Raw genomic sequence first — 16,997 nt, forward strand, 5'->3', positions numbered from 1 at the left:
GAAGATGTTTTCAAACAAGCTGGAAGCCTGTAACCATTGTCTTCAATAGTATTTTTTCCTATGATAGTCAACGGTTGCAGGTTTTCAGCTTTCTTCAAAATATCTCTTTTAGTGTTCAACAGAAGAACGAAACTAATAAATGTTTGGAACCACTTGAGGGAGAGTAAATGTTGAGTAAATTTTCTTTTTTGGGTGAACTATACCTACAATTTTGACTTTGGAAAAAAGTCTGAGGGAGTCTAAGAAATCTGTATAGGAAAAAGTCATTTCTGTGAATTGTTATTGTAATGGAAATGATATACATTATTAAAATAAATTTTTCTAACAGGGGGCGACGCAGTGGGGCATTAGGTAGTGCTGTCGCCTCACAGCAAGAAGGTTGCTGGTTCGAGCCTCGGCTGGGTCAGTTGGCATTTCTGTGTCGAGTTTGCATGTTCTCCCCATGTTCGCGTGGGTTTCCTCCGGGTGCTCCGGTTTCCCTCATAATCCAAAGACATGCGGTACTGGTGAATTTGGTTGGCTAAATTGTCCTTAGTGAATGAGTGTGTATGGATGTTTCCCAGCAATGGGTTGCGGCTGGAAGGGCATCCACTGCGTAAAACATAGGCGGTTCATACCGCTGTGGCAACCCCGGATAAATAAATGGACTAAGCCGAAAAGAAAATGAATGAATGAATGAATTTTTCTAACAGCAGCCTGATGGGTAACATTTGATAATAACTACACACCATGAATTATTTATTAAGCATTAGCAAATAGTTCATTTGTTATCTGTTAAGCATGAACTCTACATTAATAGACGTTAGTAAGCAGTTTATAACGGCAGCTACAAATGCTGTGTTCTTGACTTATAAGCACTTTTATAATGGGCTTAATGATTGTGTTTTCATACTTTAACAATTATTTTTTCATTAATTAAATATTGCATTATTTAAAAACCAGTTATTTAAGAATTGTTGGTGCTATTGTAAGATCATTCAGAATGAGTTAGCAAATGATTAATAAACTATTCCATAACATTTATCTATCTTATTATTCAGGCATATATTAATAGTTAATTTGTATGTTAATAAATGCTGATGAATTATTAACTCTACTACATCCAGTTTTGTGACTTAAAGTGAGGACTATTTATGCTTTAAAAATACCTTATAAAGGACAATTAAAGGCTCAGTTAAATTCTAAAGAGGAAAATAAAGAAGAAAATAGATGACTTTATTTCTATTCATTTGAAGATAAAAAACTGAAACTGCATCAAATAAAAAATAAATCTTTGCAATCCTAACTAAAATAAAATGACTGTACAGTTTAAACATCGCTAAACAACATTGAAATATTGCATCATAATATATTGTTATATACTGCTGTTTTATCCAATATTTCTATAACAATTAATAAGTATTGAAGTATGAAAATACAACTATTAAGCACATTATAAATTTGGTTTTAATTCAAGAATAGAACATTTGTATGTGTATTAATAATCTGCTGACTGACATCTATTTATGTAGAGTTCATGCTTAACAGATAATGAATTCACTATTTGCTAATGCTTAATAAATGATTCATAGTGTGTTATTATCAAGTGTTAGCCAGAACTGCATGGACTAGAGTTAATAAAGCATTTATTAAAAGGCAAATTAACCATTAATATTTGCCTGAATAATAATTATAAATGTTAATTTGAAAAGTTTATTAACCATTTACTTACTCATTCTGAATGATCTTACAATAGCACCAACTATTCTTAAATAACTGGTTTGTAAATAATGCAATACTTAATTTAGTAATGAAAAAAATAAGAATTAACCAAGTATTAAAACACAATCATTAAGCACATTATAAATGTGGTTTAAAGTCAAGAATACAGCATTATTATAGAATACAGACATCTATTAATGTAGAGTTAATGCTCAACAAATAATGAATAAACTATTTGCTAATGCTTAATAAATGATTCATAGTGTGTAGCTATTATTAAGTGTTACCGCCTGATGAGATGTTTATTTTTTTAAGTTATATCTAGCAAAAGTGAAGTGAAAATGTGATTCCTCAGTAAAACTCCTCTCTGTCTCTCTCTCTCTCTGTCTTCGTTCTGCACTCTGTGTGATTGAAGGCATTCACAAACTGCATCTCCCATCAGGCCTTTAAACGACCCTCTTCATAATTGCCCCATCATTAATTCTCCAGGAAAGTAGAGGCACCAATAAATTCTATTCAGCGGTGGTCGATATGTCCTGCAGAAAACACTAAGAGGGAGGGCGAGATAAATGAGGGGTGTTCTGGAAAACATCTGTGATATTCCACTACAGCGCACTAGGCTAATTCTGTCACTGAATGCATGAGCACCAATATTTATTGCTCTGATGAATAAACATCAACGTATAGCTTCTCTGAAGCTAATTGAATACCTTAAATGGATAGCAGTAGTGACAAAAAAAAATCACTGTCACTTCAATGTCATTTCTATTCGCACTGTTTTGTTTTCTCTGTCCATTTTGGGAAGGGGAAACAAAGGCAGCGCTGGCAGTAGTAACAGGCTAATATTGGCTACAGAGGGCAGCTGACCGACTGCCTCCTGTATATTTAGCTCAGGGCCAATACGCGAGGAGAGGTGTAGCAGACATTGGCTGGCATTCGCTTCTAAAGGCGTGGATCTAGTGTGTGTGTGTTTGTGAAAGAGAGAGAGAGAGGAGGGCTGGACTGCTTCATATCAGTCTTGGGTGCTATTGGAGGTAGAGTGCAAGCCGGCAGCATGATTCTCTTCACATTTGGACTATGTTTTCAACTCCTCTGCTATGTGGTGTCATTCTCATACGTGGATGACTTATTCCCTTTTCCAACAGGTAAGACGTCACTGTATTTTGCACTTGTTTATTTACTTATTTTTAATTGTTCATGTGTTTTATTCCTGAGAGTGCAGAGTTTGTTTGTTTGCATCTGTTATAATGCTGAGTTCAACAACTTAGGACAACTTGAAGGAATTAAGTTAAATGTAAGTGGATTGAACATAAAACAATTATGTTGTCCCCAAAACGCTCAAGAGTTCCGTTGTTTCATCTCATTTTAAATAAGTAGTTTGAACATATTTTTTTGAGTGTAGTATAATGAGATAACATAAATACTAATATAAATATAATAAACACAATAACATGTGTTCAAGCAAGTCTTTGTGTGTTATGCATGTGCAGAATTTTGTACATTTAAGTTGAGGAATGCTGTTGTCTTTAAAAATTAAGTATTTTATGCAAACTTTTTGTTTTTAATTGCAGAATTTGCTTGAGTATTAAATGAAATTTGTATTCAGGTGTGATACTCAGCGATTTGAAGTATTTGAAGCATCAATGAATTATCTCTGGTTGTTATCTCTAATGGTGAAATGGCTGTGTTTCAGTTTCGTCGGCCAGTACTGCAGTGAAAGGTTTAATTAGGGAAGTGCTTGCTTTTTTGCAAAGTTAGCATATTTCTGAACTATTTATTATTGATCTGTTTTAATGAACTGACTGGTTTAATTGTGTGTATTTAGTCACTTTATAACATCAACATAAAAAAAAGTTTTTATTTTATAAACTTCTGATAAGATGCTTAATTAAATCAAATAAGAATGTCACTTAGAGCATTTATTTGCAGAAAATATGTCAGAATAAAATGTTTTTTCAAAACGTAAATATTAGGGGACATTTTTATGCATATTTTATATGTATATTTATATATATTGATAATGTTCTGCAAATAAAGGCTCTAATTAACATTTTTATTTTGAAATTGTGAAGACTGATTGTACACAAATGGACACAATCCAAAGACTCGATAATAACTTTGAAGGGGTATCCTAATTTTCTTCCGGAGCTTCACATTCAAAGTATGAATTTCATTGAAAAGGGTCTAAAATATCTAAGTTTAAATAACAGTGTAAAGAATGTTGGGTTCCACACAATCGATTTGTGTTGAAGGAATGAACATGTTGAACATGAAGGAATTAAGTTAACCTATTAGTTTTTACATGTATCGAACAAAACAATTAAGTTGTGGCCCCAAAAAACTCAAGGCTTGTGTTATTTCAGCTCATTTTAAATAAGTAGTTTAAACAAACAGCAAACATAATTTTTGAGTGTAAATATTTACAGCTAAATATATAAAATGAAGTGAATGAAAATACAAAATGGTATGCTTATCAATATGTCGAATAGTGGTTGTCAGATTTTTAAGAGAGAATCTTTACCATCACATTTGCCATTATACTGTACAGTTAGGTCCATAAATATTTGAACATCGACTCATTTCTAATTTTTTTGTGAAGTAAAATAAATAAGATGTGCTTTAACTGCAGACTGTCAGCTTTAATTTGAGTTGGTATTTACATCCAAATCAGGTGAACGGTGTAGAAATTACAACAGTTTGCATATGTGCCTCCCACTTGTTAAGGGTACAAAAGTAATTGGACAATTGACTTTTAAGCTGTTCCATGGTCAGGTGTGTGTTATTCCCTCATTATCCCAAATACACTGAGCAGATAAAAGGTCCAGAGTTCATTTCAAGTGTGCTATTTGCATTTAGAATCTGTTACTGTCAACTCTCAAGATGAAATGCAAAGAGCTGTCACTATCAGTCAAGCAAGCCATTATTAGGCAAAAAACAAAACAAAACAAACCATCAGAGAGATAGCAAAAACATTAGGTGTGGTCAAAACAACTGTTGGCAACATTCTTAAAAAGAAAGAATGCACCAGTGAGCTCAGTGACACCAAAAGACATGGAAGACCACAGAAACAACTGTGGTGGATGGCCAAAGAATTATTCCCTGGTGAAAAAACACCCTGCACAAGAGTTGGCCAGGGGTCCGTTCTTCGTCCATCGCTTAAATGATCTAAGATGATTTGGCAGATCCTGGATCTTTTATTCTTGATAACTGATCTCTGGCTAATTTGGTTCTTCAAACAAGTTTGTGATCCAGAATAAAATGTTTGGATGAACTGATCTTAGATGGCTGCATGTGTTGTGAAGGACAGATCTATCGATCCTCAAAATCATGATCAGCAATGCAACGATTGGCTGACGGCACAGCAGCATAATGACATCATCTGATTAATATTCAATTATACATGTGAGCAAAGCTACATAAAATTCGTAGTAAACGGTTTATAAAATATGATATACGCAATAACTTTCCACCTTTGTTGTGGGCTGCAGACTTTACACTTTCATGTGTCAAAAGTATTTAGCAATTTATTTAGTTTTACAGTTAGAGCGGATTTTCTTTATTATAGTAGCCATAGTTGTATTATAGTAGCCAGTTTCTTAATCGGTATCAAGAAAAACTGGATGTTTAAATAAATTTTTGCATCACAAAAGCATTTAGATATTGTTAAAGGTGTCTGCAACTTTTGGGAAACATCAAATCACAGTCATCCTAACTGTCAAAACATGTTTATGACTGCATAAATGTTATTCCTTTAGAAAAAGTTGCATATTGTGCATGTCTACTATCATACACAAATGGTACAAAAGCGATTGTACATGTTTGTATCTAAAAAGTTCATATCAATAAATTTTCTCTTTGAACCACCAGGTGGCAGTCTTTGTACTTTTATTTCGAAGTGCAGATTGCGTAAGTTTTCTTAAAATATATATTTTTGACTTAATTCAATAAATACTTTCAGGATTATCTTTGCTTGAACTGACCCGATATAATCCTGTTTAAATTAAATGAGCCTGCTCCCAAGCAGATTTGAGCCACCAGAACTGTTGCTATGACAAAAACAGACCCCAGGTCAAGAACACTCTCCAGGAGGTAGGTGTATGCGTATCAATCAACAATCAAGAGATGTAAACCATTGATGAGCCTCAAAAACAAGAAGGGCTAAAGTTCTAAAAAACCTTCCCAGTGCTGGAACAACATCCTATGGACAGATGAGATCAAAATTAACTTGTACCAGAGTGATGGGAAGAGAAGAGTGTGGAAAAGGAAAGGAACTGCTCATGAGCCTAAGCAGTGAAGCATGGTGGTAGAAGCAGGGGCGTGGCTAGACCCCATTTACTGGGGCACGCACCCCAGTAAAAATCACCAGTACAATACGATTTACTTTATATGAAAGTGTATTTATTAAGAGTGGTAATCCCAGAATAAAGCCATTCTTCTCTATGTGCAACCGAACCAACGCTGATGAAAGCAATGTAGTTTCATCAAAAAGCAAACTGAGCATGTGCTCTTGTATTTATTGATGATGTGACTGCTGACAAAAGCAGCAGAATGAATTCTGAAGTGTTTCAGGCAGTATTTTCTGCTCATATTAAGCCAAATGCTTCAGAACTCATTGGATGGTGCTTCACAATGGAGATGAAAAATGACTCAAAGCATACTGTAAAAGCAACCAGAGTTTTTGAAGAAAAAGAAGTGGAATGTTATGCAATAACCAAGTCAATCACCTGACCTGAATGCGATTAAGCATACTTTTTACCTGCTGAAGACAAAACTGAAGGGAAAACTGCCCAAGAACAAGCAGGAACTGAAGACAGTTGCTGTAGAGGCCTGGTAGAGCATTACCGGGAATGAAACCCAGCGTCTGGGGATGTCTGTGCAATTCAGTCTTCAGGCTGTAAATGACTGTAAATGATTTGCAACCAAGTATTAAAAAGTGAAAGTTTGATTTATTTTGGTCCCTTAACAAGTGGGAGGCACATATGCAAACTGTAGTAATTCCTACACTGTTCATTTGATTTAAATTTAAATACCCTCAAATTAAAGCTGACAGTCTGCAGTTTTAGATTAGATTAGATTCAACTTTATTTTCATTACACATGTACAAGGCAACGAAATGCAGTTTCGGTCTAACCAGCAGTGCAATAGCAGCAAGTGCAGGATACAGGTATAAGTTATAAAGTGCAGTTATAGAAAAACTATGGTAATATTTACAGATGGATGTACTATGAACATTATATACAGGTTGTATTAGCTATGAACAGATTTACTATAAATGAATAAATGTACAGGATGCTATTAATAATCAAGAGTGTGCAGATAGATAAACATAATTACAAATGTCCATGTGCAAGTTCATTTCTATTCAAATTTCTATTCAAATCCATAGTGTTGATGTATAGAGCCACAAATGTTTGAACTGTGTTTATGTCCAAATATTGATGAACCTAACTGTATATTTTAGACAATTCAATGGAGGACTTTTCATTACACTCTTATTCACTTGATTAGTAACCTTTAGTTGTCATGTGTTTCCAACCATATGTTTGTTGACATGCTTTTCATGAACCTCATTTCCCCTCATCTAGATCACCAGTTGCTGGAAACCAGGAAGAAATTCAACCCCTGCTGTTTACTGAGTCCACCTCCACCCCCTCTCTTCCCCCCACCCCCTTCATTGTGGAGGCAGGGGTCTCTGGTGAGTCCTGATACACCACCACTGATCGAGATCCTGCATCTGGTGTGTAGGTTACAGGTTGCTTACTTCACTCATTTCAGTCAAGGAGGATAAAGCACCCTAAATTTCTGTTTACATTGTCATTAATGATTGCATCAATAAATGTAAATGAAAGTCAAGAGAAGGACTTTTTTACAACTGAAACGGCAAATACAGTTTTCTTGAATTAACATTTGTCATTGTAGTAAGCGATTAGTTGACTTAAAATTGAGTAAATGTTGTTATTTTTTGCAAGTAGTTAACTTTACTTTTAAAAATGAGCAAATCCATTGGCTTAAAATTAAGTGAATGAACTACACTTTATTAGGTACACCTGTCCAACTGCTTGTAAACAAAAATTTCAAATCAACCAATCACATGCCAGCCACTCAGTGCATTTAGGCATGTAGACATGGTCAAGACAATCTGCTGCCGTTCAAACCGAGCGTCAGAATGATGAAGAAAGGTGATTTAAGTGACTTTGAACGTGGTATGGTTTTTGTTGCCAGACGGGCTGGTCTGAGTATTTCAGAAACTGCTGATCTACTTTGATTTTCAAGCACAACTATCTGTAGGGTTTACAGAGAATGGTCAGAAAAAGAGAAAATATGCAGAGAGTGGCAGTTCTGTGGGCACAAATGTCTTGTTGATGCCAGAGGTCAAAGGAGAATGGCCAGACTGGTTTGAGCTGATAGAAAGGCAACAGTAACTCATATAACTGCTTTTCTGAACTTCTCTGAATGCACAACACATTGAACCTTGAGTCAGATGGGCTACAGCAGCAGTAGACCACACAAACCTGAGCGAGTGTTTACAAGTGTCAAGTCCCATGAAGGAGCTCCAGATGGAAAGTTTTGTTTTGTGTTTACATTATGATTAAAGTTGTTGCCCGTCCGCCGGTTGCTGCCTCAAAATGAGTGAGTTTGAGCCACTTGTACATTTAAAGTATCAATCAGAAAAAAACAAATACCATAAAAACCATAAAAACATAAAAACCCACTGCCAGCTAGCTTTTCAGAAGTATAAATGCACGGCAACTCGCAAGGCATGCGCTGTCGGTTACGCCGATCAATCAATGCCGAAGTATAGACCAGGCTTAAGGGTCAAGTAGCTGAGAGAGATATCAAAGACTCAGAGGTTGATCTCGCACACTGGATAAGATTACACTTCCAACAGAGGGCTTTTTTGTTCTTCGTTTGAGGGAAAAAAAAGAAGCTTAAAAAGACTATACTGTTTTCTAAGGTTCTGACACCCCCTGCTGCAGTAGGCTAGGTTGTAAAAGTGTCAATCTGCTCACCTGTACCCCTAAACACAACAATGATGGCAGCTATGAGACAAACAGATTCATGCCAACCACTGCTCCATGCCACATCTTTAGATTGTTTTCTATTTGCTGCGGACAGACACTGAATGGTGCTGGCGGTGTACGAGCACTCATTGAAAATAATGTTTAGAACTTTAAAATTTGTGGCCCACTCAGAGTATTTAAAGTATCCCTGCAAACAGGATGCAGATACATCTGTACCAGCTCTGCAACTCGATTCTCTGGTCTATTCGTATTGCTAAATTGGTGTTGTTGGTTTGGATGTTGTTCCCCTGTCTGACCTTAGAGCATGTGTGTCAAACTGGATTCCTGGAGAGCCACAACTCTGCATAATTTTGCTCCAACCTTAATTAAACACACCTGATCCAACTAATTAAGCAGTTTAAGACTACCAGAAATTATTAAGCAGGTGTGAGCTGGAGGTTGTTGGAGGGGGTTGGAGCTAAACTGTGCAGAGCTGTGGTCCTCCAGCAATTGAGTTTTTTAACCATTGGCTTAAAGCAGGGGTGGGCAAACTCGGTCCTGGAGGGCCGGTGTCCTGTATAGTTTATCTTCAACTCTAATCAAACACACCTGAACATGCTAATCAGTGTCTCCAAGATCACTAATTATCTATAAGCAGGTGTGTTTGATCAGAGTTGGAGCTAAACTGTGCAGGACTCTGGCCCTCCAGGACCGAGTTTGCCCACCTCTGGCTCTATATAAGATAGAAATCAATCGCATGTTAAGAAACGCGGGATTTCAGACCAATTTTATAATCACTATGGACCAATAGTAGCTCAAGGCTGTTTTGTTTTGTCATCTGTTTGATTGATTTTGTTTGAAAGTGTGAAATTTCAGTTCATTATTCAATTTAAAATTCAAATATTGAAGAATATTGAGGTCTTTTAACAATTAAAGGCATAGTTCTTATGCCTTTAATGCCCTCAATTAAAGGCATCACTCTCAAATTGTTTCTTTCTTCTTTTGAACACAAAACAAGAGTGCTGGAGATATAAAGCAAACATTTTTTCCAACAATCAAACAGAATTTTTCAACATTCTTCAAAACGTCTTCTCTTGTGTTCAACAGAAGAAAGAAACTCAAACATGTTTGGACCTGTAGATTTTAAATTAACAGTTTACTATTAAAATGATGACCAAGCAGTCTTATGTTCTGCTGAGGCAGTTCAGCTTACAGTGCAGTAATGATGTGATTTCTTGCAGATTGCATTGAAAGCACCTCAACCTGCTCCATCTATGGTATTTATTTCACCTTTTTCCACTTTCATTGTCATTCATAGTCAGATGTAATTTTCTATGTCATGTCTTAGGCAAAGACTGAGACTAGTGTTTCAGCAAATGAAGGATTTACAGAAGAGAAGCACAATCCCACAACCCAAACATGTATATCGGGGCCTCCAGGGCCCCCAGGACCAGCAGGACCTCCTGGCCCACAGGTATGTGCTTCAGATGTGATGTAAATGTAAGAGAAGGATTATAGAAACTAAGGCCTAAACTGTAAAACCAGATGTAAGATGTGTTAGTATGCATTTTGGCACAGAAATGTATGATATACAGTGCTCAGCATAATTGAGTACACCCCGTTTTGAAAATGAATATTTGTATCCATTTCTCAGTGAATATAGGCAATGTATTTTGGTGAATTTAAACAAAACAGATTTATTAAACTGGTATATTTATTAAAATAATATTTTAGTCACCAAACATATTAAGAAATTAAAAGATAATACAATTAAATTAAAGCTAAATATTGCAAAAAAAAATTACAACCTACAAAATTTCTACTAAATTTTTACATTTTTTGCTTCTCTTGACTTTTCCTCATTTTTAAAGTTGTATTTAATATTTTTCTATAACATTTAAATTTGGGTGTACTAGTTTTTGGACCATTGTCATTAGTTATTTTGTTAGATAAGCTCCAGATTTGGCTTCAGTACTGACTAATCTAATGTATATGCACAAATATAATATTGTATAGCTTCCTATTAAAAATATGAATGAAAAATTTTGATTTGTGAGAAGTGTACTTATGTATGCGGAGCACTGTACACATCAAACATATTATTTTATTATTTTATGCTGTAGAGATATGTGGTTCTGTTTGGAAGCTAATTTGATTTTTACAGTGGTTGAATAGCAAACTGTACAAGGACAACAAGCTACTGTAGAGAGAAAAAAATGTTTAAGGGCAAATGGTTTGAAAAAAAGTCCATATAATTGAGAAGATTCTCTTTAGAAAAGAGAATCTCTTTAAAAATCTCTTTAGATTCTCTTTTATTTAAAATTTTCAAGCTTTAAAAATTTCAAACTAGTTACTGTAATTAGATTATCCATCAGCAAAAAAGTAAAGTAAGGGATTACTTTTTATTTTTAGGTAATATAATTACAGTTACTTATAATGTGCTTGTTTAAATACTGTACATAAATGTTGAGAAACAAGGAAATGAGTCAGAAATGTATGTCAATATTTAGTATGAAATATTATGTCAATGCTTTGAAATGATTTGTGTTTTTCTTAGTCTTAAGTTTTTTAATAAAGCTAAATTTGATTAAGTTAATGATGTAAATCATTGTCGAGTTTAATATCTATTGTGTATGTGGCATTGAGATTTATATGTAATGCATTTATGTGAATATCTCTTGAATTTATGAAGTTGAAGTTGTGTCGAGTCAAGTAATGTAATATCTTATTGAGTTACTTTTCAGACACAGTAATTAAAAATATAATTTAAATAATTTTAATAATTTAATTAGTAATTAATTAATTTTTTTTAATTTCTTACACATCACACATATTATAGATTACTTTTGTAACAAATTACTTAAAACCGGTGGACAAATGATCTGATAATTTAGACTTAAAGACCTTAGATTAGTGAAATTTAAAACCATCTTCAATATTTTCCAAGTGTTGTTTAACAGAGAAATTTTTTTTTCGACAAAATTTTAAACCTTATAGTTTTAATAACTCATTTATTTTTATCTTTTCCATGATGCCAGTACATAATTGTATACTAGTTATTTCACACGATACTAATATTCAGCTTAAAGTGCAATTTAAAAACTTAACCAGGTTAATTATGTTATTTAGGTAAGCCATTGGACAACAGTCATTTGTTCTGTAGCTAATAATTTTTAAGGGGGATAATAATATTACCCTTAGCAGTTTTAACATGTTTAATTCATATTTTGATTCCAGCCGAACTAAAAGAAATAAGACCCTTTCAAGAATAAATATATAATATGAAATATTGTAAATAATGTCTTTGCTCTGTTAAACATCAAAATTTCACAAGAAACTATTTTTTTTCAGCTGTATCTTTAAAGAGATGAATTACTTGAAATTTTAAGATTTTGCCATTATTTTAACCTTCACTTATACCAGATATGAGATTTTAATCTGCTTCTGAATGCAAACAAAAATATATGAAGAATGTTGGTAACCAGGCAGTTCTAGTTAGCTGTTGCCTTCCATAGTAGGTAAAAAAAAAACAAAACATTGAATTCAATGGATACCAGTAACTAACATTGTTTTAAATATGAACCTACGTGGTTGGCAGAAGAATACATTGTCATTTATAGTGGAACTATAGTCTACACTTTTAATTTCTTTCCTTTGTTGAAGACATATTTTGAAGAATGCAGAATACTATGGAAGTCAATGGCTACTAGTTTTCAACATTTTTCAAAATCTTTTGTGTTCAACTGAACAAACAAACTCAAATAGATTTGTAATAAGGGTGAGTAAAAGATAACAGAATTTTCATAGTTTGGTAAACAATCCTCGCCAGACTAAAATCTTGAGTAAAAACAAGTCACATGAAAATTTATTGAAGTTTGCATAGTTGCTGAAGGAAACAGGCCTCTGGGTTGTCACAACGGTCAGTTCCAGCTCTGTAATTAGCCTTCATAACCTTCTCAGCATGTGAGACGCGTGTGAGTTCCCCAGACGTCTTTCTGTAGTGACACGGATGTGACCAGTTTGGTCCTCCACGACACAGCAGGCCATTAACACTCCACATTTAGACCAGATGGAAATAGACTTTTTTCCATTGCCAGGCTCTGCTCCATCGTACCATTCTTAGAAACAACCCTGACAGAGAGAGAGAGACACACAGACAGACACTCGAAACCCCAAGAGAGGGTTCACCCCATCCCCGCAAGTTCAGTCAACTGTGAATCCAGTTTGATCTCTGTCTTATGTTATTAATTATGGAGTGAATATTACCGAGATGTCAGCCAAGAGTATTAAAAACCCCATCCTGTTGTCATAGTGCAGCTGCTAACAGCTTTGACTTTTGTATAGTTGTACTTTTGAATCCTGTTTTGTTCACTTGGGCAGCAAACGCAAGTTTAGAAAGTAATTAGCTGTTTTGTTTCAACCAATGGATGGTAATGGGGAAACCTGTTTGGTGACAGGCATTTTTATAGTGTTGAAATACATTTTTATAGGTGCTTTGGCTTTAGTGTTATTATCTGACATTGGAAGACGTCTTGGTGAAACATTGTACGGTTGTTTTCATATTATTACAGGGTCCTGCTGGACTGCCAGGACCAAAGGGACCAAAGGGAGATAAGGTATTGTATGACACATCCTCATGTTAACATGCATAAATAACATAAGGCACGGGAATAGAAATTAGGCTGACATAAAATGATGGTTATTATTACAAGGCTCTCTGGAATACTTAATTCTGATTGGTCAATCGCTCCATTCCAAGCTAATAATATATAGATATAAATTCATATCCATATTTATATGCTTATCTTCCACATTGCATCACAGCACCATCTTACTGTAATTAGTGTAGTCTGCATTCAGCCATTTTGATAATTGTTTAGTTTTGTGGCAAGTAGCCAGTGCAATAGCTGTAATAATGAACATCTAGGCAGTTGTTTTCGCAGTCTAGATCATACCTGCCAACATTTGTCTCTGAAAATCCAGGAGACTAAGGGGGGTGGGGTCGTTGTGTTCGGTGGTGAGGTGCATCTGAATAACACTGTACAATGGAGCGGGTTTTGGGCGGTCGCTGCGATCGAATACTATACCAGAATTGGCGACCCGGGAGTGTTACACACTGGGGGTAAAATTTTTGGGAGTTTTCCTAGAAATAACAAAATGCAAGGGTGGCGGGAGATGGGTCTAAAATACGGGAGACTTCCAGGAAAAATGGGAGTATTGGCTGGTATGGGTTTGATGGCATGCCGGGCTGCTGATAAGCTTGTTGGGCTTTATTCTGCTAGAACAACTGCCTACATTACCTCTTATATACCCCTTTCACTAAATCAAACCTTAACCCATTTAGAAACTTTTATTTCTTGGTACAATCTTAAGTACACAATGCACATGCTGTAACCTTGATGTCTCTGGTATTCTAAAATTTACTGTAAATACTGTAAATGTACTTTATGGTCATGACATGATATTCCTGCATACTTCTTTTGTAATTACATTACTTTGAAAGCTATTTTTACTTCTTTTATAAACTAAGGTGTGTTAAATTGTTTAAATTTATTTTAAATAACATTGTCACAAATCCCAAAAGAGACATATAACTCTGAGTATTCTACGATGACACCTATAATTGTTAAGTTTTGTGGCTTCAGTTTTTTTTTTTTTAATCTAAACCAGTGTTTACTCTTTGCCATAAATAGTTTTTTTCCTTCATTTATTATACCTGTGACTGCACTTTTTGGTTGGTTTACATCTGTGGGGATTGTTAGATCTTCTTTTTTTAGCATTATGTCACAAATGCCATACCTTGAAGATTCATTTAGTTCAATTGGCAGTGCTTGTGATATATTTAAAATTCACCCAAAAATGAAAATGATTTACTCGCACTCATGTCATTTCAAACCTGTATGTCCATCTTTCTACTGTGGAACATAAAAGAAGATATTTTGTAAAGTATCTCAAGTTTTACAGTTGAAGTCAGAATTATTAGCCCCCGTTTATTTTTTTAATTTTTCAGATAAGGGAGACATTCAAAATATGTACTGTTGGTGTGCCTCCAGGAACAGGGTTGGGAAACACTGCTGTGGACTATTGAAAAAAAATGCTTAAAGGGGCTAATATTTTTGACTTTAAAATAGATTTTAAATTTGTTTTTAGTTTTGAAACAAATCTTTGTGCTTAACAAACAAAATTAAATATGTAGGCTAATGCATGTTTTCAGTGGAGTGTACAACACCGTCATCCACGAAAGTGAAAAAGAGAAAGGCCGATTAGAGGAGGCTCATTCTTCATCCTTGTTCTGCACATGGTCTGTTTAACTGTTTTCTCGCTAGTGAAGCGTACATTTTTCCACTTACAAATTGTGCCATGTAAATAGCAAATGCACCATGGCGCGACTCAACTGACTCTTAAAGGGAATAGGAGATGAGACTCTGATTGTTTTATTGTCAAATCACACCCATAACTCATTAAGAGAATAAGCACAACCCTGTTAGACATGTGCTGCAGCACAGAGCATATTTTTCTGTTCTTACAATAGGGATTTGGACAAGCCTTTTTTATTTTGCACCATGCGCTTTGGACATTGTGCCTGGATCATTAAAAACCTATGCCTTTAAAACAAATACATTATCAGAAAAGAGTTTTATATATTGAGTAATTTGATGAAAGGACTCTGCTCTCATTCCCTTCTTGTTTTGTGTTTGCAGGGTGAAATTGGAAGACCTGGACAAAAGGTGAGACTCAATGTCCTCTGCTTTCCAATAAATGGATTTACTTTAAAAAAAAACAGAGAAATGCACAAACCTACACAGGACATACAGTACATGCAACCTTGCACTGATACACAGGTAACATGATTCTGCCTGATGTTCTATCTGTGCTAAACATCAGGGGACTCTTGTGATCACCATCATTAAAGTCAATCCACAATGGAACATCACCATAGCTATTGTCCTTCAATCACATTGTGGGTTTTGTGTGGTTTCCTGGAAGGCATCTGGGTCTGGTAAACCGAGAAGCCACTAAACCTTCACAGGATTCTGTGTGTGCTGGTGTATTGTTTGACTCCAGACAGGCTCAGAGAATGCTGGCGTAGGAAGCTTTGCAGCATTGCATAGTAATTTAGCTTAGTGCTGGGGCAGCCCAATAAATCATCCGCTCTCCCACAATCCCCGGCTCCTGCCCCTTAGCACATAATTTAATTAAAGCCAGGAGACTGATGGAGTTTGGTTTGTTTTTTCTCTCCTACTCTCCTGATGGCCGTTTTGTCCCTCGGAGCACTTAGAAGACACGCTGTCCTCACCTTGTCCTTTTGTCCTGCGTTTGAGCAGCCAATCATTTTTAAGCGTTACACAGATTACATTCTGGAAGTGCTGGAGAAGCAACAAAGGTCATGCAGCCTTAAAAGGACTGTAATTGAAGAGTTTAGATGCAAACACCTCTGAGTGCCGTCTGAAATTTCCAATGGAAATAAGCATTTTTTCAAATTTTTTCTGTTTTTGTTGAGTTATTTCACTTTAAAGACCTTTAAAGGAGTGTATTCTGTGCCATAAATTTGAAGTTACTGAACCTACGGACAGGAGCCTGATAAAAATGCTCATTTTTTAAGGAAATTTCAAATGGCTTTTAGAGGTTTTTGCATCTGAACTCTTCAATTATTCAATTTCCAAAGAACATTTGGGTTCTTTAACTTTGGTCACACGCCAGCATTTCTGATCAGCTGTATCAACATTGCTGTTGTTAACTAAAATCGAAACTATTCATGGTAATTATTATAGAGATTATATAAAATATTAGTCCAAAAACTACCAAAATATAACTTAAATTTCAGGTAAAGTTATAAACAACAAGAGTAAGTCAAAGTGAAATAAACTAAATAGAAGTTTTTGTATAAGAATTAAAGCTAATAAAAAAGACAATATGATAAAAACTGTTAACTGATATTGTTGTGAATATTTACAGTAAATAATACAATTCATGCCATGAGTAATGTACTAAATAAATAAAGTTATTGTCACCTAAAAGAATCAATCCTCAACCACAGAAACATGTCAACAATTCTAGTTTCAGGTTCTGATTTATGTAGACTAATGTTCATCATGTCTGCCCATGGTCTTATGCTGAGTTCAGACTGCATGATTTTCAAAGTATTCCTGTCACAGATGTTTTCACACTGCATGACTATCAGGGGTAGCGTTCCGTCTGTGCTGTGTTTACACTACAAGATGGATCGGCGACAGGGGGTTTCACACTGCATGACTTCAAAATAGAAGAATCGGCGACAACTTTGTCCAAACTATG

The 16,997-nt window shown here is 35.1% G+C and overlaps 1 protein-coding gene across 3 annotated transcripts in view; it reads left to right on the top strand.

Annotated features, from left to right (window-relative positions):
• The first annotated feature begins 2,113 nt into the window (after positions 1 to 2,113).
• Positions 2,114 to 16,997, top strand: part of colq (collagen-like tail subunit (single strand of homotrimer) of asymmetric acetylcholinesterase) — a 36,665-nt gene continuing 21,781 nt past the window's right edge. For 2 of the 3 annotated variants that reach the window (XM_056475480.1, XM_056475481.1), the window contains exons 1-6: positions 2,114 to 2,846; positions 7,287 to 7,396; positions 9,944 to 9,979; positions 10,051 to 10,176; positions 13,274 to 13,318; positions 15,404 to 15,430. In XM_056475480.1, coding sequence (XP_056331455.1) covers positions 2,756 to 2,846; positions 7,287 to 7,396; positions 9,944 to 9,979; positions 10,051 to 10,176; positions 13,274 to 13,318; positions 15,404 to 15,430 — 435 coding nt within the window. In that variant the 5' untranslated portion in view covers positions 2,114 to 2,755. The remainder of the gene's footprint in view (positions 2,847 to 7,286; positions 7,397 to 9,943; positions 9,980 to 10,050; positions 10,177 to 13,273; positions 13,319 to 15,403; positions 15,431 to 16,997) is intronic. The other variant, XM_056475482.1, reaches the window with a different exon arrangement.

Source organism: Danio aesculapii, chromosome 16 (assembly GCF_903798145.1).
Source record: "Danio aesculapii chromosome 16, fDanAes4.1, whole genome shotgun sequence".
Taxonomy (NCBI): domain Eukaryota; kingdom Metazoa; phylum Chordata; class Actinopteri; order Cypriniformes; family Danionidae; genus Danio; species Danio aesculapii.